Source organism: Mirounga leonina, unplaced genomic scaffold (assembly GCF_011800145.1).
Source record: "Mirounga leonina isolate KUSES-001 unplaced genomic scaffold, KU_Mleo_1.0 Mir_201, whole genome shotgun sequence".
In the NCBI taxonomy this organism is placed as follows: Eukaryota; Metazoa; Chordata; class Mammalia; order Carnivora; family Phocidae; genus Mirounga; species Mirounga leonina.
Window position 1 is genome coordinate 10,676,496 of NW_023270504.1, and position 26,396 is coordinate 10,702,891.

The 26,396-nt window shown below is 34.7% G+C and overlaps 1 protein-coding gene across 5 annotated transcripts in view; it reads left to right on the forward strand.

The window, feature by feature from the left end:
- The window catches only part of SOX5 (SRY-box transcription factor 5), a 1,007,739-nt gene that overhangs the window by 858,285 nt on the left and 123,058 nt on the right, over positions 1-26,396 (forward strand). For all 5 annotated transcript variants that reach the window (XM_035028072.1, XM_035028070.1, XM_035028073.1 and 2 more), the window contains one exon: positions 25,578-25,698. In XM_035028072.1, the coding sequence (XP_034883963.1) occupies positions 25,578-25,698 (121 nt within the window). The remainder of the gene's footprint in view (positions 1-25,577; positions 25,699-26,396) is intronic.

Sequence of the window (26,396 nt, forward strand, 5' to 3'; positions counted from 1 at the left end):
ATTGCAGTCGTATAAGCGCTCTATTGTGTGCCTACTAATTTAAAGTGCTACCATAAGCCAGCCGCAGCACCCATGGCTTCTGTGAGTGAATGAGTCATGCTGAGAAACAGACTGAATATGCAGTCTAAAACTTATGATTTGAGAGTTTGGATATATTTAAAATTCTGTGAATTCCTTGCTGAAAATCTAGCTGGTTGAGATCAATGAAGAATCAGCTCACCCAAAAAAAGTGCTTTTTAAAAGAAATACTGTCATTTCTATGCTAAGTTTAATACTGGAGCTATTATATATATATAATTATTTATTTATGTATATTATGTATATAATAAATTATATATATATATACATATAAACTCCCAAAGGTTGCTGGATGTTGGCATGCATTTAAGAAGCCCCAGTAATTTTTATCATAACTTATTTTGCCTTAGGTTCACAAAAATTCCACCTTGAAAAAAACAAACGCTGTTACTTCTTAATGGCCATACATGTAGGTCTAGACACTTTTTTGAGGTGAAGTGGCATTACTATGACTAGTGCCTATTTATAATGTATACAACAGCACTTAAATGTCATAATGCCGTTTCATCACACCTCAGGACAGTCATCTCTGCACATACCCAATACCAAACAGTAAAGTAAATCTTCAGTAGCAAATTGAGTTTACAATGGTTCATGGGTAACTTGACACTGAACTCCTACCAGCAACCCTCTTTTGCACAAAGGCTGCCTGTCAACAGAAATGATTTTTTAAATGTGTCTGGAATTTGTTCTAATGGAAAAACACCTGGACAGAGTGAACTGTGTCTTGTTCAGTGTTATTGTCTCCTCCAGTTTTCAATAGTAAATCTATCTCTTTTCACGTTTTTTTCGCCTACCCTATATCAATAAAAAAACATAACTTTTGAGGAGCATAATGTGATCTTGAGGACAGCAGAAGGGAACTCCCCTTTTTTGCCACTGCCCTACTCAAAGGAACAACTGAGCAGGTAATCATTGCACTGTTACAGGATAAAGGAAAGATATGTCATATGCTTCTCTTAAAAAGAGAATTTGTATTTCTGTGAAAGCAATTGATATTTGAATCATTTCCTAGTTTTCTTTTGAATAATTAAAATCAGTTTGAGAGCCCAGTATTTGCGAAGTTTGAATGGCATTAGAGAGTCGCCAATTGGCATTGCTTGGTAGTTCTACTATTTGTTTCAGTTTTGAGTTGGGGAATATTTTTGTATTCTGGGAGAAGCTGTTCTAAAATATGTCATCCATTTCACATTTTCCCTTCTTAAGCTGATATTTTTATGCAATACAAAAATAAATAAATAAAACACTTACTGGGGCTACAGGATGGTCATAATATCGGAAAGTTGGCCCTCGGCCAAATTAACCAGGAAGTGGCAAGGATATAGCCAATTTTTTTTCATTCTGAATTTAATATCTGGCTCATTTTTAAGCATAAATTTTGCACTAAGTCGAGTTATTTTCATTCAGAAGAACCTGATACTATTTTGGCATTCTTTTTTCTATGCTCTGTTCTACAAATGTTTGCTCTCTAATTATAGCTCACTTCAATACCTGGATTAAAGAATTAGAAATTATACCAGGGGCTTATACTATATTGTAAATGGATTTTATACCTAAGAAAAAGTAATTCTGTGACGACTGTATACAAGATGTTGTGCCTGACGTTTTAGAAGATACAAAGACTCTTAAGAATAGGCCTGTGCATTATTACGAGTTACAGTCTATATGACTCTGTAATAATTGAGCACATTGATTCTGTTCATTAGACATAATAGGGTTCAAGGGTTCACTATATCATCTATATCATTAGATTTTGGTATTGAATAATGATAATATTTGAAACGAATGTGTTTGAGGATCTCCTTGTAGGCTAACATAATTCAGGGAGTGAATGATCTAGGCATAAAGAAATCCTCATCAATATAGTATTTCATTACATTATTCTTATTTGCTCATCCAAATATATAAACAGACACAATTAAAATTTTTTAAGTTGGCAGAGTTGTCACGTCTTCTTTTGTCTTCACTTCTTGATAAAAGAGTTATCTTTATGCTTGAGCTTTTTTTCTGGTTTTCAGGGTATTTTTACCATAAGTTAGGATGTTTCTAACCTTGAAGTTATAATTTCTCTATCCTCTTTCCTGCCCACTTTTTAAAATAAAAGTGGGAGAATAAAAAGAAATAGTAAAGACAACAAAGAAAGAGACTAGAGAAAAGGACACGGGGAGAGAAAAGGAGACCTCTTTCTTTTAGGATAGCCTATTTTCATCCACTATTACCCTTACTACTCACTGGCCCACTTCGCCATTGACTGCTTTGTCTGTCAGTAGCTTCCAAGACTTATGAAATATGATAGAGGGTTAAAGCAATAGTCATCTGTGCTTATGAGAAATAGTCAAGGGACATGACAGTTTCAATATACATATATTTTTACACAGATGCATAAATTATTTGATTCTCTATCTCTAAATATTTTTATAGTGATACATTTAGGCCTTGACTTTTTGATTCTGATAAAGTAAAATTAATATTAAGATAATACAAAGAGAACTTTAATCATCATGATTACATAAATCACCTCCGTTTCTGTTTTAAAAATTAAAATATGGAATGAAGGTTACGTTAAGCCAGTTGCACTGTTAGGAAATAGTGGAATTTCGGTGATGGGATCACTCATAGTTCAGAAGGCTTTCCCATCACGTTAAGCATAGCTGGAATGAAGAGTGCTAAACTTATACTTTTGAATTTGCAGTTCTTTGTATTGATGAACATTATATTAAATGCTTTTTTAAAGTACATTTATCTACAGGTCTGTTTTTCCAGACACACAATAACCTCATTTTTTTAAAATAGGCAAATGTATAATCAGAAGAACTGAACAAATTGTAAGTCCATAAAGGAAAACGTGCAGTTAGTCATTTTCATTAGGACAGATACGTGAAAGATCCTGAAAAGAAGAACTGAGCAGAGCGATACTAGAAAGTTTCAGCTGATCTAGTAGCTGTCTTTATGTAAGACAATAGATCTTGTGAATATTCCTCTTTCTTTCCAGGCAGCTAGCTAGTCTGGTTAACCGAAATTGTTGAGTAATTGTTCTGTGGTTGAGAACAAAATGCTGAATTAAACTGTTCCCAGCACAATAATTGTGTGATTATAGCATTTATGTTGCTGGCCAAAGGAACAGTCATTAGGTTTGGAAGACTTACCAAAACCACAAGTACAAAAAAAATGCAAATCACATGTAAATTGCTGTTTAATACCTATAGTGGCTTAGAAATGGAAGTAAGAGTAGAGCACATTTCTAGTTGAAAAGAGATGATGAACCTGGGAATCTTGCTTCTACGTTAAGTATATAACCCTGGAACTAGGAAGATGTTGAAAATGCATTTTCTTTGTTTTTCCCTTCTCTACACTGCATATATTCTTAATCATGCATTTATTTCTCTCACATCCCCCTCCCCCTTTCTTCCACCACTAGTCCCATCTTTCTCAACTCCCTTGTTAACTTCAATATTTTTAATTCTGTAAGCCTGTCTAAAAAGTTCTTTTCTTTTCTCTTCTTTTCCCTTACTCAAAATTATGTGGTGAAAAGAACTTACGAACCAATGGGTGTTGGGGCTAGTACAGGGAAAGATTTAATAAGAAAACTGTCAGCAAATACATACCAAATGTCAAGTAAAAATGAGTTACTAATAAAATTGAAATACTATTATTTCTTTTCATTTTGAACTATTACGCTTTCTGTTGCTGATAAATGCATGGACTAAAACACTGGGCGGGGCGGCGGCGGGCGGGGGGGGGCTTTCTCCTGTTATTGCATTCTTCCAGGTAAACCATTTACAGACTGAAGTCTCCCTTTGATGAGGATCAGGTCTTGCTAAATACATGTGTGGTGTTGAGAACCACATGTGAGCTTCAGGAGTAGTAGCTATGTAGACAGTATTAATAGTGGTAAGACTAATAAATGAAAAACAGTAGTTTCAAAAGATGAATGACCCAATAAGAATGAGTGATAGATTCACTGGGTCAGTCATGAACTTAATTCAAGGATGTGAATAGACATTTTTATAAAAGTTTTCAGGATTCTGATAGGTTTTGTTTTATTTTTTTAAAATACACAATGAAATAAATTGAATAATAATTCCACCAGCAGTGAGGACAGTCACACACAAGGCAGAATAACTAAAATGCTGAAAAATCTTTGCTGCATCTCCCTCTTCTGTAATCAGAAGTTATGTTTAACAGAGAGATTTACACCAATATTAGGGCTTAGTTTCCCTATCTACTTGCATACCCCCTTGGAGAATTTACTTCCTTTATAAATTTGTGTAAAAGCTACCTCAATAGTTGTTTAATATTCTTATGAACTATTTTATATTGATATAAGTGTGGTTTCAATATATATCAAAACATGCTATTCTAGCTTTTGCCTGTATTATGCATGTTTTTATTCATTTGAAAAGTGTGTTGAGCTCAAGTCAATTAAAAAATGGGCATTTTAGTGAAAATTTTTAAAACTTCAATTTTATCAAAATCTGTACACAACTTGCTAAATGACATTTTATTTTACAAGATTATATCAACTCTTGCTTTTTTTTACTGCTAGTATCTTATCAATTTCATTTCTAAGGTTTTCTGAAAATTTTTGAAAAGCATGTTCATATATACCATGTATATTTTTTCAAACATCCACAAATTTTTTTTAGTCCTTTTTGTTGTTTCAGTGAACAAAAAAATTATTGTACAAAGAGCTTAAAAATACATGTTCAGAATTTAAAAGCTTTGTATGTGATGTTGACTTTTGAAAAAACATAATGATTTTAAATTTATTCTTCTTGATTGTTTTCCCCAATAGTGCCGTCTTCAAACTGTACAGGTTTTGAATTGCTAACCATTACATGATATTAAATAACCTCTAATTCCTGCCAACCACCCACACATTAATTAGAACAAACACAGCAATTTTAATGATCCCACTTGTCAACGGTAAAGCACATTTAGAAAATAAGGATCATATTTCAATAATCAGATTGTATTTTCCATAGAAACATAAACTCAATTCCCAGGTAAATGTTTCAGTCTTTTCTAAAATGTATCTCATAAATCTGAAGCTAGACAAACTCCTCATTCATAAAGAGACATTGTTATTTTTGGAGTCCATTTTAAAAAACTAACATTTTCTCCTCCTTCTAAAACCAAATGTTTTCATCATAATTTTGCATATTGCTAAATCTCTGAAATCTATTGGGTCTTGCTTTATGGCTTAATGTGTGGATAGTTTTTATAGATGTCCTGTTTGCCTTAAGAGCATTTGTATTCTGTAATTATTGGGTGCAAAATTCTATATATGTCCATTAGATTAAGCTTTCTAATTGTATTGTCCAAATTAACTATGTCTTCACTAATTTCACTTGAGCTATTAGTAATTAAGAAATTTGTACTAAAATGGCCCACAATAATGAGGGTTTATTAATTTCTCTTTGCAGCTCTTAATTGTTGCTTTATAAATCATGAGGTTTTTTTTTTTTTTAGCTACATATAACTTTATTTTTCCCCCTTTACCTATTTCACCCATTTCCCTACTCACCACCCCTCAGGCAAACACCAGTGTGCTTTCTGTATTTAAGAGTCTGTTTTTTATTTATTATTATTTTTTCTTTCTTTGTTTTTTAAATTCCACATATTGAAATCATGGGGTATTTGTCTTTCTCTGACTGACTTATTTCACTTAGTATTATACCCTTTAGGACCATCCATGTTGTTGCAAATAGCAGGATTTCATTCTTTTTTTGGCTGAGTAATATTCCAGTGTGTGTGTGTGGGGGGGGTGTTTGTGTGTGTGTGTGTGTGTGTGTAACTTCTTTATCCATTCATCTATCCGTGAATACTTGGGTTGCTTCCATATCTTGTAAATAATGCTGCAGTTAACATGGGAGGGCATATATCTTTTTGATTTAGTGTTTTCATTTTGGGGGGGGGTAGATAACCAGTAATGAAATTACTCGATTATATGGAAATTCTACTTTTAATTTTTTGAGGAATCTCCATACTGTTTCTCACAGTGGCTGCATCAATTTGCATTCCTACTAATACTGCATGAGAGTTTCTTTTTCTCCACATCCTTGCCAACACTTGTTATTTCTTGTCTTTTTGATTTTAGCCATTCTGACAGGTGTAAAGTGATATTTCATTGTGGTGTTAATTTGCATTTCCCTGATGATTAGTGATGTTGAGCATCTTTTCATGTGTCTGCTGGCCATCTGTATGTCTTTTTGGAAAAATGTCTATTTGGGTCCTCTGCCCATTTTTAATTGGATTATTTTTTGTGTGTTGAGTTGTATAAGTTCTTTATATATTTTGGAAATTAACCCCTTATCAAATATATCATTTGCAAATATCTTCTCCTATTCAGGTTGGTTTTCATTTTGTTGATAGTTTCTTTCACTGTGCAAAAGCCTTTTATTTGGGCGTAATTTAATTTTGCTTTTGTTTTCTTTGCCAGAGGAGACATATCTAGAAAAATGTTTCTGCAGCCAATGTCAAAGAAATTACTGCCTATGTTTTCTGCTAGGAATTTTATGCTTTCAGTCCTCACATTTAAGTCTTTAATTCATTTTAAATTAATTTTTGTGTATTGTATAAGAAAGTGGTCCAGTTTCATTCTATTGCATTTTCAGTTTTCCAAGCACCATCTGAAGAGACTGTCTTTCCTCTGTTGTATATTCTTCCCTCTTTTGTCATAGTTGAATTGACCATAAAATCATGGGTTTATTTCTGGTCTCTCTATTCTGTCCCATTGATCTATGTGTCTATTTTTGTGCCCAAACCATACCATTTAGATTATTACAACTTTGTAATATATCTTGAAATCTGGGATTGTGATACCTCTAGCTAGATTTGTTATTCTTTTTCAACATTGCTTTGGCTATTTGAGGTCTTTTGTGGTTCCTCACAAATTTTAGGATTCTTTGTTCTAGGTCTGTGAAAAACACTGTTGGTATTTTGATAGGGATTGCACAAATCTGTAGGTCATTTTGGGTAGTATGCACATTTTAACAATATTTATTCTTCCAATCCATGAGCATGGAATATCTTTTCATTGCTCATCCTCTTCGATTTCTTTCATCAATGTTTTGTAGTTTTCATAGTACAGATTTTTCACCTCCTTGGTTAAATTTATTCCTAGGTATTTTGTTCCTTTTGATACAATTGTAAATGGGGTTGTTTTCTTAATTTCTTTTCTGCTACTTCATTATTAGTGTATACAAATGAACAGACTTCTACATATTAATTTTGTATCCTGTGACTTTACTGAATTCATTTATTAGTTCTAGTAGTTTTTTGGTGGAGTCTTTAAGGTTTTCTGTATATAGAATCATGTCATCTGTAAATAGTGAAAGTTTCACTTCTTTCTTACCAGTATAGATGCCTTTTATTTCTTTTTCTTGTCTGATTGCTGTGGCTAGGACTTCCAGTAATATGTTGAATAGATATATATAACTTCAGAATTATTATATCTTCCTGATGAAATGAAACTTTTATGGTTATTTCTGGGAGCTCTGTATCCACAATAATCCTTTTAGAAATAAAGTTTATTTTGTATGATATGAAAATAGGTACTTTAGCTTCTTTGTTTATTCATTTGGTTAATATTTGCTTGAGATACTTTATTTCATGCCTTTTTAACATTTTGGCATTATAATTTAAGTATATCTCTTATAAAGTAGATATAGCTGGATTTTCTTAAAACCTTAATCTGTTGGTGGGGCGCCTGGGTGACTCAGTTGACTAAATGTCTGACTCTTGATTTCAGCTCAGGTCGTGATCTCAGGTTCATAGGATTGAGCCCCATGTCATGCTCCATGCTTAGCTTGGAGTCTGCTTGAGATTTCTACCTCTCCCTCTGCCTCTCCCCACACTTGCTTTCTAAATCAATCAATCAATCAATCAATCAATCAATCTTTAAAATACCTGTTGGTTTCTGTTTTTAACTTATAAGCTTAGTCCACTTACATTTATTATGATTAAGCTTAAGTCTCTCATTTTATTCATGCTTTGTATTTGCACCACATGTTGTATTTTTTCCTTTTTATTTTTTATATATTAATCTCTAGTTTTCTCTTTTATTTTTTTTCTTTTTGTTGGTTTATACATTATTTACTTTATTTCTATTTTTTATGGGTTGCCTTGGAAATTTAACATGTCTAGGTAAGAGTGCCTGAAATTGACAAATTTTGAATTCCTCCTCTTGGGTTATAAAATATTAGAACTCCATAACTATGAATATTCCTCTTTTATTTGACATGTTATTGTTGTTGGAATTAGCTCTGTCAGGTTCTTTTTTAATCCAAACATTGGTCATTATTTTCATTGAACAACGTTTATTTTTATTTATTGACATGTTTACCAATGTCTTCACTCATTATTCTTTCTAGGGTACTTTTTCCTTTTTCCTGAAGACATCCTTTAGAAATTCTTTTAATGAAGGAATTTATGGTTGACTTTTCCTGGAACAAAAGGGCTTTATTTTGCATTTATTTTTCAAATTGTTTACTGGGAAACACTTTGAAATTGACAGTTATTTTCTTTTATCTCTTCATTGGCTTCTAGTGCTACTGTTTAGAAGTTTGCTGTCAAACTAATTGTCATTCTTAGGTTGATGACTTCTGTCTTGCTGCTTTTCAAATTTCCTCTGTGCCTTTGTTTTTCTAAAGTTTTATTAAAGAGTATTAAGTGATATTTTCTTCTCAATTATTCTGTTCATATATATTTTGTCTCTTGCATCTATGGGTCTACATCTTTCAAATTCAGAACAGTATTCAGCCATTAATTTTTAGAATAGTGCCTACCTTTATTGTTTTTTCTATTCCCTTCTAAAATTTTGACTAAGATTTGTTGGACCATCTCATTCTAGCACCATAACACTTAACCACTTTTTCATATTTTCCATCTCCTTTCTGTGAACTGAAATCTGGCTAATTTTTTAGATTTATTTTCCAGTTAATGACTTCTCTCATCACCTATATCTAATTACTGCCTATCCATCCAATAAGTTTTAAATTTCAGTTATTCTGGGATACCTGGGTGGCTTAGTCAGTTAAGCATCTGCCTTCAGCTCTGGTCATGATCCCAGGTTACTGGAATCGAGTCCCCAATTGGGCTTCTTGCTCAGCAGGGAGCCTGCTTCTCCCTATGCCTGCCGCCCCCGCTGCTTGTGCGCATGCTGTCTCTCTTACAAATAAATAAATCAAATATTAAGAAAAAATTTCAGTTATTCTTTTTTCACTTCCCAAAGTTCTATTAATTATTTTTAAATTTTCCTGAACATCATTGATAGTTTTTTTTATTTGATACTATTTTTTATTCCACCTTTTACTTAAGTAAACATTTTAAGCATATTATTTTATTCTTCATATGATAATCTAATACTTGGCTGCTTTTGGGTGTCTAAATATGTTGCTTCTTGATTCTGCTCTTACACATGCTAGATTATTCTTCATGTATTTAAGTTTTTTAGTGAGTTTATGTTTGGATGAACTTAACCTGTGGGAAGTCATAGTATCTAAATTGGTGACGTCTGGTCTATGGTACTGAAATATTCCACCAAGTTCCAGAAGGCAGTACAAACCAGAGACCACTTATTTTTAATTTTGTTGCTTGGTGTTTCCCTAACCATATAGGAGTTTTGATTTGAATTGCAGACTCAAGTTAGGTAAAGTCTGTAGTTGAATAATGGAAGTTCATTATTATGATCAGTATTTTGTAGTAGTAGAATATAAGGTCAATGAAATGAGGGGTTTTAGTCTGTTGGATTTTTTTTTACTATAGTTTTTCAAGTACCTGGGGAAATGTCTTATACATCATAGGCCCTCAATATTTGTCAAAGAATCATCATCATCCTAATCATCATCATCAGTAGTTTTCTACCAAAGCTGTTGTAGAAACATTCCAGTATGCTTGCTTTAATTACTATATTTTCCTTTAAACTCATCTTTCAGTAATGGTGTATCCCCTCTTTTTGTTCTGCATTAGTGCAGGAACCTGCAGGTTATGTTTTTAGGGACCCAAGGCTTTATGTTGGGTTCTAGGTGCTGTTACCTATATTTGCCACCAGTGTAAGCCCTCACTCTCCCCACCTACTTTCAACTTACTAGTCCTTCCCTTCTTCCATGTTCAACTTCCTTGGAGGCTGTACATCAAAAAATATGTTGGTTATTAGTAACCAGGTTCTACTTCTTTGTAACAGCAGAGATTTCTAGGATATTTAATATTACTTCCCATTATACTTTTTAAAAATTCTGTGTTGAAGTAATTATTTTCAAGCTGTGTCATTCAAAATATTTGTGATTTAAAAAATTTTTCATGTAAGTTATAGTTTATTTTGTTATGGTAAGATTTATTTTTGAGTATATCCTTTATTTGAGTGGCTATAAAGTACAATGGTTAAAAGCCTGAATTCTAGCTCTTTTACTCGCTGTCTGACTTTAGGTATGCCTCAGCTTCCTCACCTGTAAAATGGAGGTGATGGAAGAATCTATCTCATAAGGTTTTTCTGAGTTTGGATGAGTGAGAATAGAATTGTGCAGAAGTCAACATGAAAAAAAAGGATCATGAGAGAAGCTTAGGGAAACAGAATAGGTGTTAAGATTAACAGCCATCAAATACTTTTTGATAAAGGGCAGGCAGATGGAAAGAATTCGTGTAGTCAGTCCATGTTCTCTTTTCATCTAATAAAACATCCATATAAAACTAGAATTGTCACAATTATTGATGACATAAAGAAAATGTCTTTCTAATGGAAAAAGCAGTCTATAGATTTAGCAAAATACCGATGGTATTGCATAATTCATCTTTATTTAAATATTGTCATTAGGCATAGGCAAGTTATAGTGCTTTTTGCTGCACAGTATCAAGTAAATTTAGTAAAGTAGTAAAATTAGCCATACTTACATATATTGTTGCAAGTAATGTACAATCCCCTATTGAATGTATTTACAGTGGAATAATTTATAATATCTCTTCTCAACTAAATTTAAAAACTTTTGATTATATAAATGACACTGTTCAATGTATTGTCCAATTACAAAAATATTTCACATTTTCAGCTTAAGAAACATCTAACGTGCCCTTTCTGGTAATTTCACACATTTTATTTTCAGTGACAAATGTTCTAGTGAGTGGCTTACTGCTAGAATGTCTTCAACTATGGTAGGGTTAGACAAGCATCTGAGTACCAAGTTCCGACAGAGACTATAAGGCAGTGTCCATTTTCACTCAAAGAACAGGGATTTTTCACATCCTAAGGAATGGAACTAGACATTAACCTGCCCTAATATGATTGCATTTGGGGGAGATGTTTGAAATGTTATTTTTGGTTTTGTTTGCAGGAATATTTGTGAGGGCTTCTTCCCATGTATATAATGTTTTTCAGTACTGACTCCATATACTCTTTGCATGCTACAAATAAACAAACTCTCATACACTAGCCATTCACACCAATATAGTACCTGCTAGCTAAAAAATTGAAATTATACACTAGGAAAAGTTTGAATAAAAGAAATGTATGCAGTATAATTACATTTATTTTCTTAAAATAAAAATAATACATAGTTTAAGGATAGAGCTATTTACCTGAATTTTTAGTCAAGAATTAAAAAATTTTTTTTTGCATATACAAGTTCATGTCTACAAATTAAACTGTATTATGTGTTTCCACACCTTTTAGTCACATTGCTTTATATCTTGCTATATGGCTAACAGCAAAAAATTCAACTGTATTTAGTGGCACACAATGTCTCACATTTGAACTAATTTCCTAATCTTTTAATGTATGTATTCTTTCTATATAAGTAATAAAAAATTGCAGTTTTATCATAAATAACATCTAACTGCTGTTCTTTCGGTATTTCAGTAAGGACACATCAGACTTACTTCTCTCATCTCCTGAGGAATAATGAAGGGCATGAAACCTAACTTAGCATAATTGACACTAAAACTGGGGTCTGAGGAAGGTAATGAATTGGGGGTAAAAAATGACAACATGGCTATGTGCCATATTTCAGAGCATTAACTTTGAGGAAAAAAAATGTTAAATCCTGAATGAAAATGAAATAAGGCCTAAAATCCATTGTATAAAAGAAATGTTTTAATAAACTCATTACTCTTATAAAAAATTGAGACTGAAACGTGAGTAGCCTTTTCTAATAGTAATTGTTTTTTAAAAATAATTGGTGCAATTGACATAAATTGCACATGTACTATATGCTAGGTAGTAAGCTGGATATTGTGGATACCAATATGAGTTCTCTATGCCCTGCCCTTAGGGCAGTTTACTCATGGAAATAGACACAGTTAATTTTAACCTAGTGGAATCCCTATATGGAGTAGAGGCAGAAGCAAATGGTTTGTGGAACACAGCATGCTCACTCTTACTTAAGGTTTTTTGTTTGTTTGTTTGTTTTGTTTTTTTGAGAGGGAGAGATTTGGTGAGGGGAGGGGCAGAGGGAGAGGGTCAGAGAGAATCTTAAGCAGATTCCCCCACTGAGCGCAATGCCCTACCTGGGGCTCAGTCTCACAACACTGAGATCTTGACCTGAGCCAAAATCAAGAGTTGGACACTTAAGTGACTGAGCCACCCAGACGCCCTATTACCTTAGGTTTTTAGCAACTCCTCTTCCATTTGCCTGGAACACTTTCCCCCAGATTACTGAGGTTTATTGTGTCAGTTCTTCCAGATCTTTATGGCACTGTTCTCATTGATCCCATATTTAAACTTGCAGCCTCCAATCCCAGCTTTCTTTTTCCTCTTTCATTTTTTCTGTACTGTTTGTCTGTCTTACTAATTGCAATATTCCTAGATACGAGAGCAGTACCTAGCACAAAGTGGGCACTCAACACATGAATGAATTTTGCTTGGGGAGTTTGGGTAGTCTTTAAAAAGGCAGGGATGCTAATGCTGGATTTTGAGGAAAAAGTAGTTCTTGAGTAGAAATCAGGTGAAGTTTGCTTCACCTCCTTGTTTCTGATTTGAAAACAGGTCAAAGAATAAAAGGTCTCTGTCCGGAAATATCCTGTCTAAAGAGGGAAGTGTAAAGTAACACAGGCAAGAAATAGAGAATGTTAAAAGATTTCATTATCCAATGCTCGTTGCATAGAATAAATACTAGTGCTGTGGGATATTTCAGCAAGAAATACACTAATAAAGGTCAAAGTAATTGGCAATGATTTCAGGAAACTTTGAAATACATGTTAGTATTGGGTGCCTGGGTGGCTCAGTTGGTTAAGTGACTGCCTTCAGCTCAGGTCATGATCCTGGAATCCCAGGATCGAGTCCCACATCGGGCTCCCTGCTCAGTCTGCCTCTCCCTCTGACCCTTCCCCTCTCATGCTCTCTCTCTGTCTCATTCTTTCTCTCTCAAATAAATAAATAAAATCTTAAAAAAAAAAGATTTGAAATACATGTTAGTATTATATATATTTTTTATAAAAATCAGAGTGGAAAAATTTAAATTTTATTTTCAGTCATTCTTTAGTCGCATGTCAAAGAAAAATTTAAGATCTTTAGGGATCTTTAGGATAGCAATTCCTGTATTAAATATTCTTCTATGATATGCCAGGCACTATAATGTTCTATTACATCTCTGTTTTTCTGATTAATTTTCAGAGTATTAAAGTAGTATGTATACATGTTGAAAATTTAAAAAACAGTGTGGACAGAAAATATAAAGCAAAATAAACTAATAAACTATAATATGAAGAAGAAAATCAAAGTCAAAATTCTACCCTTGCTATAAAAATCTCTTAAAACATAATAGAATTTTATCTTTTAAAGATAATTTAGGGGCGCCTGGGTGGCTCAATCGTTGGGCGTCTGCCTTCGGCTCAGATCATGGTCCCAGGGTCCTGGGATCGAGCCCTGCATCGGGCTCCCTGCTCAGCGGGAAGCCTGCTTCTCCCTCTCCTACTCCCCCTGCTTGTGTTCCCTCTCTCGCTATATCTCTCTCTGCCAAATAAATAAATAAAATCTTACAAAAAAAATAAAGATAATTTAAATGTAATCCTGTTTTTATGCTGAGCAAATATATGGGAATTAATATTGATGATGTTTCTATACTCTTTTTATATAAATCAGTATTTTTATTTCAGAAAATTATTACATTTTTGTTTTACAACTTTTTTTATAATTGAGAAGACTCAAAAATTTAAGTTCTAGACTTGGCTTTAGTTTTGGCTGGTGTGATCATGGGTAAATCCCCAAATTATTTGTTTTCCTTTCCAATTTCCTTATTAATAAAATTGAAATAACCATACCTGACCTGCTGATCTCCAAGAGGCAGGATAAAATATAAATGAACTAATTTATGTGCAGGAGCTTTATAAAAATACAAAACATTATTCTCATATTGGACTGACTATTTCAAAGCGCATTTAACCCTGCCTGCTTCAGATGGTGGTGAAGTTGTAGTTTTTTAATGTGATCTTTTAAAATTTATTCATTTAGCTTTTTTTTTTAAATCGAGATACAGTTCACATTCCATTAAATTCACCCTTTTTAAAAGCATACAATTCAGTGGTTTTTAGTATAGTCATGGTGTTTTGTAACCATCCCCACTGTCTAATTCCAGAACATTCTCATCACTCCAAAAAGCAATCCTGTACACATGAGCAGTCACTTCCAGTTTAAGCCTCCCCACAACATGATAATTTTTTGAGGTGTAATATTTTAAAGAACTTATGTTGAACTGAGATTTATGTTGCATGAGGAAGAAAATCACTAATAATCTATTATAGGCCATCGAGCAAAACATCATAAATCAGAAATCAATAAATAGTGAATTTTATTAAGTTTTCTAATGATGGTGTCCTGAGAAATATAATTGAAAAATATATTATATTTCATGTTGGCCATTATATTTTATGTTGTCTTTCATTTGCATGTAAATGACAAGTGATATAGTAATGCATGATATAAAATAAGATTGTATTAGTATTTGCAAAGCCTGATTCTGTTCATGCGAACAGAGAAACATGCACACTCATATGAACTAGGCTGTTTGGTTGTCAGGAGCCATGATAAGTAATACAAATAGTCACACACATTTGAGGAAACAAATAGAGTTGCATCATAAAGAAAGACTTTGGTTTTATCAAGTAACAGCTATTGAGCTACGTAAAATATTGCCTTTAAGAGACAGATGATAATCTAATCCTAAACAATGCATCATTTGAGATATTTTAATCATTGCTTTTTAATTCTTTCATTCGGCCTAAAATTGTCCTTGGCAAATGAAATGACTGTTTTTCCCATACTCTTTCACAATTGCTTTCTTATTTAACACCATATTTTTGCCACCCTCAAGTTTCTATGATTATCAACTTTTAAAATAGAGATTTTTCCTTAAGTCAGCAAATATACTTTGTTTAAGCATGTTTTATATTTATAAGAAATGCCATCGTTTTGGTTGATATGAGTTTAATGTATATTAAAATGGTGCTTCATAAGAATGTAATGCTTAAATTTTGAAAATAAGTAAGTATTAGAAAACTACACAAGTGAAACCTGCATAGTACCAAGAATGAAATTTCATGGCCTTAAAGTGACAGAGGTCTTAATCCTACGTCATCTGAAAGTGGTTGTATGCCAGTAACAATGCCGACAATAAACGCATCATGCAAAAGTAAAAATGCAATGGTGAAATGAGCCATTGAAAGGAAGAGTCAGTGACCATATAATATTTCAGTTTCTATTATATCTAGTAGCAATCTGGTTAAAAAGAAATGACAGTTGCCCTGAAGGAAATAAAGTGGAGGTATTATTGTAGTAGTAGTTTGGAAAGAAAATTGCACTGTGTCTTGACTGGATTATTTCTCTATCCTTGCAAACTATCTCCACCCCTCTGTGATGCTGCTTCTTGCCTTCTTTATATAAATTGAGTTTGTAGCATCTAAACTCATAAGGCCCAGGGGCCCTTCGGTGACAGAGAGGAAGAGGAAGGGGGGAGGGAATTAGAAAAAGAAAATGTGGGGCGCCTGGGTGGCTCAGTCGTTAAGCGGCTGCCTTCGGCTCAGGTCATGATCCCGGGGTCCTGGGATCGAGCCCCGTATCGAGCCCCGCATCGGGCTCCCTGCTCCGCGGGGAGTCTGCTTCTCCCTCTCCCACTCCCCCTGCTTGTGTTCCTGCTCTCGCTGTCTCTCTCTGTGTCAAATAAATAAATAAAATCTTTAAAAAAAAAAAAAAAGAAAAAGAAAATGTGACAGGCAGTTTTGAAAAGAAAAGCAATTTTCCTTGTGGGTCTGTTCCTAAACAGGAGTCCTTCAATGCAGTACTTTGCTTCTGCCGAGCAGTCAGTCGGAATCAGCTGTTCTGTGGGGGGCTTGGCACTGACAGGTTTTACTTAGGAGGGGTGGGAATACAGGGGGATCGGATGTGGGGAAGTTAGTAGTTTGGCTCTATCAGCCCTGGAGGCAGACTCAGCACTTGCAATGGGACAGAAGTATTTGTAGTCATCAGATAACTTTGCAGTCAGCTTCAATAGCATCACTCCTTTCTTTTTTTTTTTCTCCTTTTTTTTTTTTCTTTAATTTTGGCAGCCAAGCTCTTAGCAGAACCATCTGTCTTTCTATTAGTATTTTTGAGGCCTGTTTTGAAGGCACTTTGCTTGGCAAAGTCACTTTCATCCTTGGAAACGATTTTTTAAAAAAGTTCTGTGGCTTTTTGCCGAAGAAGAGTACTATGTAAAAAAAATCCACATGGCTGTTCATTTTTGTTCTAGAAGAATACGGCTACTTTGTCTTTGTCTTGAATCACATGAAATTGGAGGTGATACCACCCCAGTGTGGCTGTTGGGAAGTGAGAGGCAGGCATTGCAATTTTCACACTGTTTTTTGTTTTTTTAAAGATTTTATTTATTTGAGAGAGAGAGAATGAGAGAGAGCATGAGAGGGGAAGAGGGCAGAGGGAGAAGCAGATTCCCCGCCGAGCAGGAAGCCCGATGCGGGACTCGATCCCGGGACTCCAGGATCATGACCTGAGCCGAAGGCAGTCGCCCAACCAACTGAGCCACCCAGGCGCCCTTTCACACTGTTTTTATGTCCCTGTACCTCTCGATGAGATTTTCTTTAGTCTTCCTAGTAGATTAATTGGAAGATAAGTGGACGCCTTTATTCTTCATTTTAGTGTAGTTTTTTTCGTTCCTAAAGACCATTGCATTGGGTTGGATAAACTGACAAATCTCCTTTCTGTTCTACGAAATGAAAAATCACAAACCGTTAGTGGTCATTGAGGATCCCATGCCTCTTCTCGCTAATGGTAGAAAGTCAGCTTTGTCATCCCAGTTACTCCAGTTTGGGTAATTATATCCTGCCTACCTAAACCCCTCTTGTAATCTCATTTGGATATTATCTTCTTCATTTTCTCAAAAACTACTGTGTAGTATCCCTGTGTGCTTCTAAACAGCTGCTGTGTTCCCCACTGAAGGTGGCTGAATTTTACTTGTAGGTGAACTGATCCCTGAAGATGATGCGTGCTTGAACACAACAGTACTCATCTGACTGAACTCTCGAGGAACATTTGAAAGTTTTAGACTTTACATTTGATTTGTTATTGTGAGGACTTAAATCACATAGCTGCCTTTTATGTTAACATCTGTGAACGTAGTTTAAGCAAATCTACCACCCTAAGTTAACTTCCTGTTCTTCAAGCTCTCACACAAACTGCTCCTCGATACCGTGGAGTCCCTCTAGCTATTTGATTATTTTCCCAGTCTAGTAATGCCTTCCAAGCCTCTCTTCCTGGGGTAGAACCCAAAGCCCATCATTACTCAAAAGCAACTTTGGTTTCCTCATGAGGAATGTGGGATTCCCACAATCTCCTTTTCTTCCCCAACCTGAATGCTGGAATTCACTTTCTCGGCTCCTCAACCACAGTGACAAGGTCTGAGAAGAATCACAGGAAAGGGAAGATTCACGGCATCCTACTTCATGAGGTCTCTCCTCAGGCTTTAGCATTTTCTATCATTCCTTTTAATTGTCCATGGTTTACTTTGTTTTTCATTTCTCTCAGTGACGATCCCAAACTCCCTTTCCCTTGCTGAACTCCCTTATTCAATCCCCATCTCTCTCATTTTGGGCATATAACCTTGCCTTCATCACTGAGAAAAGTTCTTTCATCAGGCCTGATTTTTCCTTACCTTCTCATTTACCTGTGTATAAAACATAGCTGCTTAACATCCACTCAAATAACACCATTCCTCATGGCCCAGAGAATGGGTTGTTATTCTCATTCAAAACTAATCCCTATATGTTGACTTGGTTTTTTAACTTCCTCTGGAACTCTGGTCCACCAGTTAGTTTCTCCCTTTCCTACATTTAAAATTCTCAATTTCTGTTTGTTCCTGTCAGTTGATAAATGTGCTGAAAACACTACTACCTAAATAAAGTCTATGCGTCCCTAGGTAGCTGCTATCAGATCTCTCTCTTAACAGTTCTCTTCGAACCTTCTCTAACAATAAGTCTACATTGGTGTCTCCTTTTTTTTTTTTTTCCTTTCATTCAGACTGCAAACCAAAATATGGTTTCTATCCACTGTTGTAATGGAATTGATGTTGTTAGAGTCATCACTATCCTCTAACAACTCCAGATTATATTATTTTTTGTCTCTAAAATACTCTTTCTGGGCGCCTGGGTGGCTCAGTTGGTTAAGCGACTGCCTTCGGCTCAGGTCATGATCCTGGAGTCCTGGGATCGAGTCCCGCATCGGGCTCCCTGCTCGGCGGGGAGTCTGCTTCTCCCTCTGACCCTCGTCTCTCTCATGCTCTCTGTCTCTCATTCTCTCTCTCTCAAATAAATAAATAAAATCTTTAAAAAAAAATACTCTTTCTGCTATATGTCCACTTTTAGTCACTACATCAACTTTGAAATTCCATTGGATTTTATAACACCGTACTCATGATTTTATTTTTACCTTACCTCCCCACTTGTAGATTCCTCTTCCTCTGCCCATCCTTGAGTTATTGTTGTGACCAAGATGATTTTAAGCTGTCTCTTCTCTTTATACTTTAGATCCTCTCTGGATTGTTTAGTTTACTCTAACAGCTGGTGACTCATCAGACTGTAGCCTCTAAAGATCTTATCCCTAGCTTCAGATTGGAGCCTTATCTGTCTGCTAACAAGATATCTCCAATAGAATAATATTCAGGTACTTCAAACACATCATATACAAAACCATATTCATTATCTTTCCATGAAAACTATCACTACTCCTCTGTGCTTTTTTTTCTGGTATAAATACATAAACTAGACACCTGAGAGTTATTTTTGACTATGTCCTTTTATTCACCATATAGATATGGATATATATAAATACTTCAGGTACATAGACTTCTTACATATCCACACATATATAACACCCCCCCCCATTATCAACATCTCTAATTTTTAAAAAATATTTCTTGGCTTTTTCTCCTTATTCCTAAACTATTACTGATCAAGCCCTCATAATCTATTGCCTGGTTGACTCTATTAGCTTACTACCTGATCACTTCCTATCTCGTCTCTGTGCTTGGTCTTTCAAATCCCTTCTCCATATATCCATCATAGTATTCTGCCTAACCTATTTAACGTCAATTTCATGCTTCTTACCCTGACACACAAACTGATTCAGATAGACCACTGCTTCCCTCTTACCTTTTTTGCTATCCCAGACTGCTCAGATGGCATCCCCTTCACATGATGCTTTTTCTTGTCCTTATTTCTTTGCTCATGTCTCATCCTTTGCTTAGAATTCTTTTCCCACACTCCCATCTCTTTGCTTGGCTAGCTCCTACTTATTCATTCAGACCCTGTACCTCATGTACCTATCTCCACGAGGCTTGCCTTGCTTTCTCCTGGCTGTTAGGAGTCTCTCGTCTGTGCTTCCATAGTATCCTATACAAGTCTCTGTTGTTGAATTAATGGCAGTGTATTATAGTTACCTATCCATTCACCCCACCAGACTGACCCAGAGCTCCTAGAAAGCAGGCACCATCATATGTGAACTCATCTTTGTATCCCTGGCTACCAAAAAAGTGCACATTCTGCTTAGTGAAAATGTTGATTGAATGAATAAACTAATAAATAGAGCCATGTGACTGAAGGCTAAATGAATAATCTTAAGTACCTAGTTGATAGAATAGTTTCAGGGAGTCACTAAAGGGTTTTGCAATAGAATATCTACATAAAATATAAAATATTTAACTATGAATAATTGATAACTATTAACTTGGTTTTTTACAAGTATGGTAATGTGGCTGGTTTGTGTTGGATTCTTAAGATTTTCGAGGGCAAGACTGCACTATATGGTAAAATTATAAAAAATGTTAAAACATAATATGGCGTCTTAAAGGAAGTAGCCTCTTAAATTTATTGTGGGTTATTATTCTAACTAGTGAATAACATGCTACCTATTAAAAGGACTAAAATTTTGTGACAAAAGAATTTTATTGAAACTTAATTATAAATGTCACACATTTTAAACCTTAATTAGAAGCTTAAAAGGAATTTCATGCATTAAGTCAAAGAAAATAAATGAAGTTAATAGTGAATAGGATTTGAAAAAAAAATAGTGAATAGGATTTGGAAATATTCAAAACTGCAAATATGTAAGTGTGAATTACTAGCCCTCTAAAAAACTAGTTTTAGAATTTATCCAGAAAGCATTATACTGTTTTGATATGATGTGTCCTTTTCTCTCAAAGAGTGACTAAATTTCAGTAGCAGTAAACTGAAAATTAGTTAAGATATAGCAGTAATACAATTGGTACTCATTATTGGCACTCGTTATGTTCTATAAAGTTGCCATGAATGCTGAATTAGCAAATACCAAGCAACTGCTCCTGGGGAAAGTACAGTTAGGTTCCTGAGAGCCTTTGGTCACACCATTTTCATCACCTGATCAACACATAACCTTATTTTATGTGTGTTTCTTTTTAAAGACACCTTATTAATATTTATTATTGATTTTATATGCATTTTAAATAGTGAAATCACCAACAAAATTTCTTACTCCTTTGCGCATGTCTGTGAGTAACTGCAGAAGCACTACTACAAGTAAATTTGGTGGTGGGAGAATAACAAGTAAATTTTAGTGAGTAGGCAAATTTGCACATATAGATTCTACAAATAATGAGCAACTGTATTTTGAGAGGCATTTTTAGTTGCAAATGTGGATTAGCCACACATTTTGGATTATATTTATTTCACTGTTTCTCAACCTTAAAACTCTGTTATTCTGTATATATTTGGATCTTGGAAAATTTAGACACTAAAACAAATTATAAAACTAAGGCAAAATGCATTTCCATAATCATAATAAGACAAAAGGTTTAGACTAGACAGATTTTTAAAAGCACTGGAATTCATTACAATATATTCTTTAGAATACTCGAATTTTTACCTAAAAAATTAGTTAATTATTAGGGTTTAAGTGAATTACCTGGATAAAAACTGTCACACACAAATAGTTTATGTACACACAAAAACTAGTTAAACAATATAACAAGAAAACATTCCCTTTATGATAGCAATAAAATATATATATATATTGTTTTTTTTAAAAGATTTTATTATTTTATTTAGAGAGAGAGTGTGTGTGAGCTGGGGGAGGGGCACAAGGAGAGGGAGAGAGAGAATCCCAAGCAGACTCTGCACCAAGCACAGAACCAGACTTGGGGCTTAATCCCACAACCCTGAGATCATGACCTGAACCAAAACCAGGAGTCAGACATTTAACCGCCTGAATCACCCAGGCACCCCGGACATAAAAATATTTTTAAACAAACTTAAAAATAGAATTACCAAAAATCTACAAGAATTATATGAAGCAAAAGAAGATTTGAATAAATTGAAAGATAAGGCCTGCTATTGGCTATCAAGCCATCAGGTTAATGAATTCAAATAGAAATTCCATATCCTAAAATTAATGTGGAAAAATAAATGTTAAAAACATCCAGGAAATATTTGAAAAAGAAAATATTAAAGATAGAGTAGTAACTTTACCTATTATTAAAACATACTGTAAAGGTTTAATTAAACAACATGATACTAGAATGTGATAGGCAGGCATATCTGTCCATTATAGAAATATGTAATAAATTTCTAACATATCTGGATTACTTTTCTATTTCTTCATGCATACATAATTCTAAGAATCATGGACATATCATAAAGTATAAGACTATTTAGCTATGGCTTAAAAATAAGAACACAAAGCAGTTAGTACTTTATGCTGTCATTCTTTGGTGAAATTGGATTCCTTTCTGGTCGTTAAGTAACTGTTGTCCACAGGCCTTTTGTGGACATTTGGAGTTGGTGCACAAAGATGTATTTTAGAAGATAGGACTATATAATTTGTTCTTCTTTATTCATGAATTATCAATACATATATAATGGTTTTGGCTACTGTGCTAAGCTCTAGAGGTACAGTAATAAGTTACAACCTCTTTCCTAAATAAGCTCATAGGTCATAAGGGAGACTTGAGTTATACAAGTAACTATTATTCAATACAGTAAGTATTGTATTAGCTTTATGAGGTTAAAAGAAGTAACAGTTCTTTCTGCCTGAAAGCTGGCACCACAAGAAAGAAGTGCTTCACAGGCAAACACATTATGTGGGTCTCAAAAGCCTTTGAAAAATAAGTAGAATTTTGCCAAGAAGAAAAGGAAAAGAGAAATCACTCAAAACAGGGAGAAAATACTTTTGAACACACTCAGGCATGGAAAAACACCGAGTATGCGAGGAACTCTTGATGGTCCTTTGAGGCAAGGGTACAGGATCTGAAGAAGGGCAACATATCTGGAAAGATAGACTGAGGACAAATTGTGAAGAATCTTGAATACTGTGCTGAGGGATTTGGTTGCTCTTCTTTAGGTAAAAACAAACCATCACAAGTTTCTCACAAAAGGGACATATAAAAACAGATAAAAGACTCAATTAGAAGGAATTCTCTGAACCATCTAGCTTAATATCTGGTTCTACCCCGTGGGCCCCAGAACCTATAAGAGTCAGGCAGTGTACCTTTCAACTGCTTATATACCTGAAGGCGCTCTGTAACTCAAGGCAAAACATGAAGAAGACAAAAAGATTTGTCGACAGTGACTGAAAGCCTTCTTTAAGACAGTACTTCTCAAATCTGGATGCACACTGGAATCATCAGGCGAACTTTCAAAAATGCTCATGGCTGGGTCTCACCCCTATTGATTCAGATTCAGTTGTCTGGGAAGCAGTCTGGGCATTGAGAATTTTTCAAAGCTTGCCAGGCGATTCTAATATACATTCAAATTTGAGAACTCCTGCACTCAAACAATAACCTATTGTTTCTACAATTCTGGAAGTTATTTTTCCCAAATTTTAAGGTATTTGAAATTTGGATACTTCTTATAACCCTTATATGCATTTCATTTGAAGTCCCTTTCTTCTTCCCTCTAAAATGCTCTTGTTAAATTTATTTGTACATCCTATAACTGATGGTATCTTCGAAAGGAGGAGATGTACTGTATACAATATGATAACTTACAAACAACAAAGTATAAAATATATACAGGAGCTGGTTTGCTGTTCGTTTCTTTGCTTGTCATTCTGCTCAGCATCCTCTTCTTGCAATGAACTAGTACCCATGCTGTTTTGCCTTTGGATGTCTATCTCTTGTTTTAGACCACTTATTCCTACAAGCTTGTTCAGTATGCACTCTCTAATTTTGAGTCTTTAATCGTTTTCCATTGGTTTCTACATAAGGTGTATCTTTCCTCCAATATGCTCAAAAAACGCTGGCTGTAGTGATCTAAACCTTCTGCGCTAACCTTAAGACACTCTTTTTGTCTTCCTGTTTTGTTGTCATTCCCTTTTAGTTTCACTCCGGTGGCCGTGATAAGTTTAAAATCCTTTTGGCTAAAAGAAATGCTTTCAAATTTTGGAGTCATTGTTGAAAACAGATCTCTCATTCTTATAGTGCTTATTTTTCTCTCTGTCTCTGTCTCTGTGTCTCTTGCCCCCTCCCTCTCACCTCTCTCTCAAACACCCCCCCCCCCCAAACCACAGTGCACATTCCCAACAACCAAAATCTCAGAAATAGCTCAGAGGTTTACTGTGAAAGATGAAATAATGGACAAACTGAAGGCAGACTTTTAAAGTGAGAAATGATGAGCACTATGAGAATCACAAGTGCCCCAAGAACATTCAGTGCCAATGAGAGAGAGGGAAAACAAGTCTGAGAAGATGGCTCAGGGTTGCTGTTAGGACTGGCAACTGAGTGAATTTGCAATCTTTTCTGGATATTTGTTTGTCTTAGTTTTTTATCATTATCCCCACTGTAATGTAATGGGCATACATTACATTGAATCTTGCTTTTCTTGTTCACTCTTGTTTCTCTACTGACAAGCTCATTTTCTTGTACATAGTAGGTGTTAATTTAAATATTTTCCAAATAACTTAATTAATGTGGGAAGAGGAGTAAGGGAGAATGAAGTGTCAAATATGTGATTTTTAGTATGATCCTAAATTCTTGGTCATATGTTTATTGACAAACACTAACCAATAATCATGTTCACCAGGGCCATCTTGCTTAATTATATATTTGGGGGAAAAAGCCTACTTATTTTATTTTAGTGATGACAACCTTTGCATTAATCATTAATGTGATATTGCTGCGGAAATGACTATATTAGATTATATTTCTAGAAATCTCTGTTCAGTTCAAAGAAGATAAGCCAATAAAAAAAGCTGGTAATGAATGATAAAAAAAAAAAAAAAAAGATAGTGATTCCATTGTACTGGCTTATTTATTTACTGATGTGAGAGTGACATCAGCAAATAAAATGTATTCCAAAGATGGCAACCAAAACAGAGACTTTGTGGTTTGAGGAGTGGTTCAATTGATTGTAAAAGATAGATAAAGACAAAAGTATAACACAGAATGAGATTCAAGGGACTGGATTTTAACCTAATCTAAATGTCCCATTCCTTGGCCATGCACGAGTCCGTTCTCTTTTAGCCCTAGTTACCTTTCTATAAACAAAGGGGAAAGTCTTAGCGACTCTCTAAGCTTCTTTACCAGCTCTTTTTATAAAAAAATTGCAATATTACATGAACATGACAATTATCTTCAAATAATAAAAAGCTAGTTATATGTAAAATGATACCAGTTTAGTTAGGTTTGTTTTAGAAGGTAGCATTACCCCTAACAGGATTTACAGAAGGAGATTTTAGTTCAACCTAAGGGTAATTTTTTAACCATTACATTAATGAAATAAAAAAAAAAAAGCTTTCTTGTATGAAGTAGTGATGCTTCATGCAGGTATCTAGGGAAATTATTCATTAAGTTAGAAAGTGAACTTGGTAACACCTTCCAACTATAGTATACTCTAATTTTCCTGCCTAAGGCATGACCTCAGGCCCAGCGTTTGAGCAAGCTTGTATGCCAGCATATTTGAATTGAATAAATGGTTTTCTTTTATCATAAAGTAAGGAGGGTGGGAAGCATGGAGCACCAAAACTTCGTCTCTTTGATTCGCTCTATAACGTTCAGCAGGTCCAAGGTCAACTGCCGCCATTAATGATTCCCGTGTTCCCTCCTGATCAACGGACACTGGCTGCAGCTGCTCAGCAAGGGTTCCTCCTTCCTCCAGGCTTCAGCTATAAGGCTGGATGTAGTAAGTACCAATGATTTTCCATTTGGGAGTGGGTGGAGGGCATGGCTTTAAGTCAGGCAATTTAATATTCCTGCCACACCAAGAAATGAGATCACCTATATAGCATTTTTATTTTAAAGAGGAAACACACAGAAAGTATAGAAAAGGATTTATGTTGGTATTTAAAAGAACTTAGGTTATTTCTATGCTTCTGAAGCCAATATTTGCGCTTTATATTTCAGTTTTATAACTTCCATTTCCAGTGTCTTTTATAATATGAATATAATTTTCAGGTTCAGTTTGTTTTTGCGAAGGTAAGATAGGAATATGCTTTTCAATTGCTTTCCATTGCCTTTTAAGATAAGCTCAAGTTTCGGGTGCCTGGGTGGCTCAGTTGGTTAGGCGACTGCCTTCGACTCAGGTCATGATCCCGGGGTCCTGGGAGCAAGTCCCACATCGGGCTCCCTGCTCAGCAGGGAGTCTGCTTCTCCTTCTGACCCTCTCTCCCCTCATGCTCTGTCTCTCACTCTCTCTCTCTCTCAAATAAATAAATAAAAAATCTTTAAAAAAAAAATAAACTAAAGTTTCCTAATGTGAATTAGTTGGCCTTTCGTTATCTTTATCCTCCCTATATTTACAGCCTAATTTCTCAGTAGTCTTCTTTTAGTTCTTAGACCAACCATACTCTTTCTTGACTTTGGACTTACACTGTCGATGTT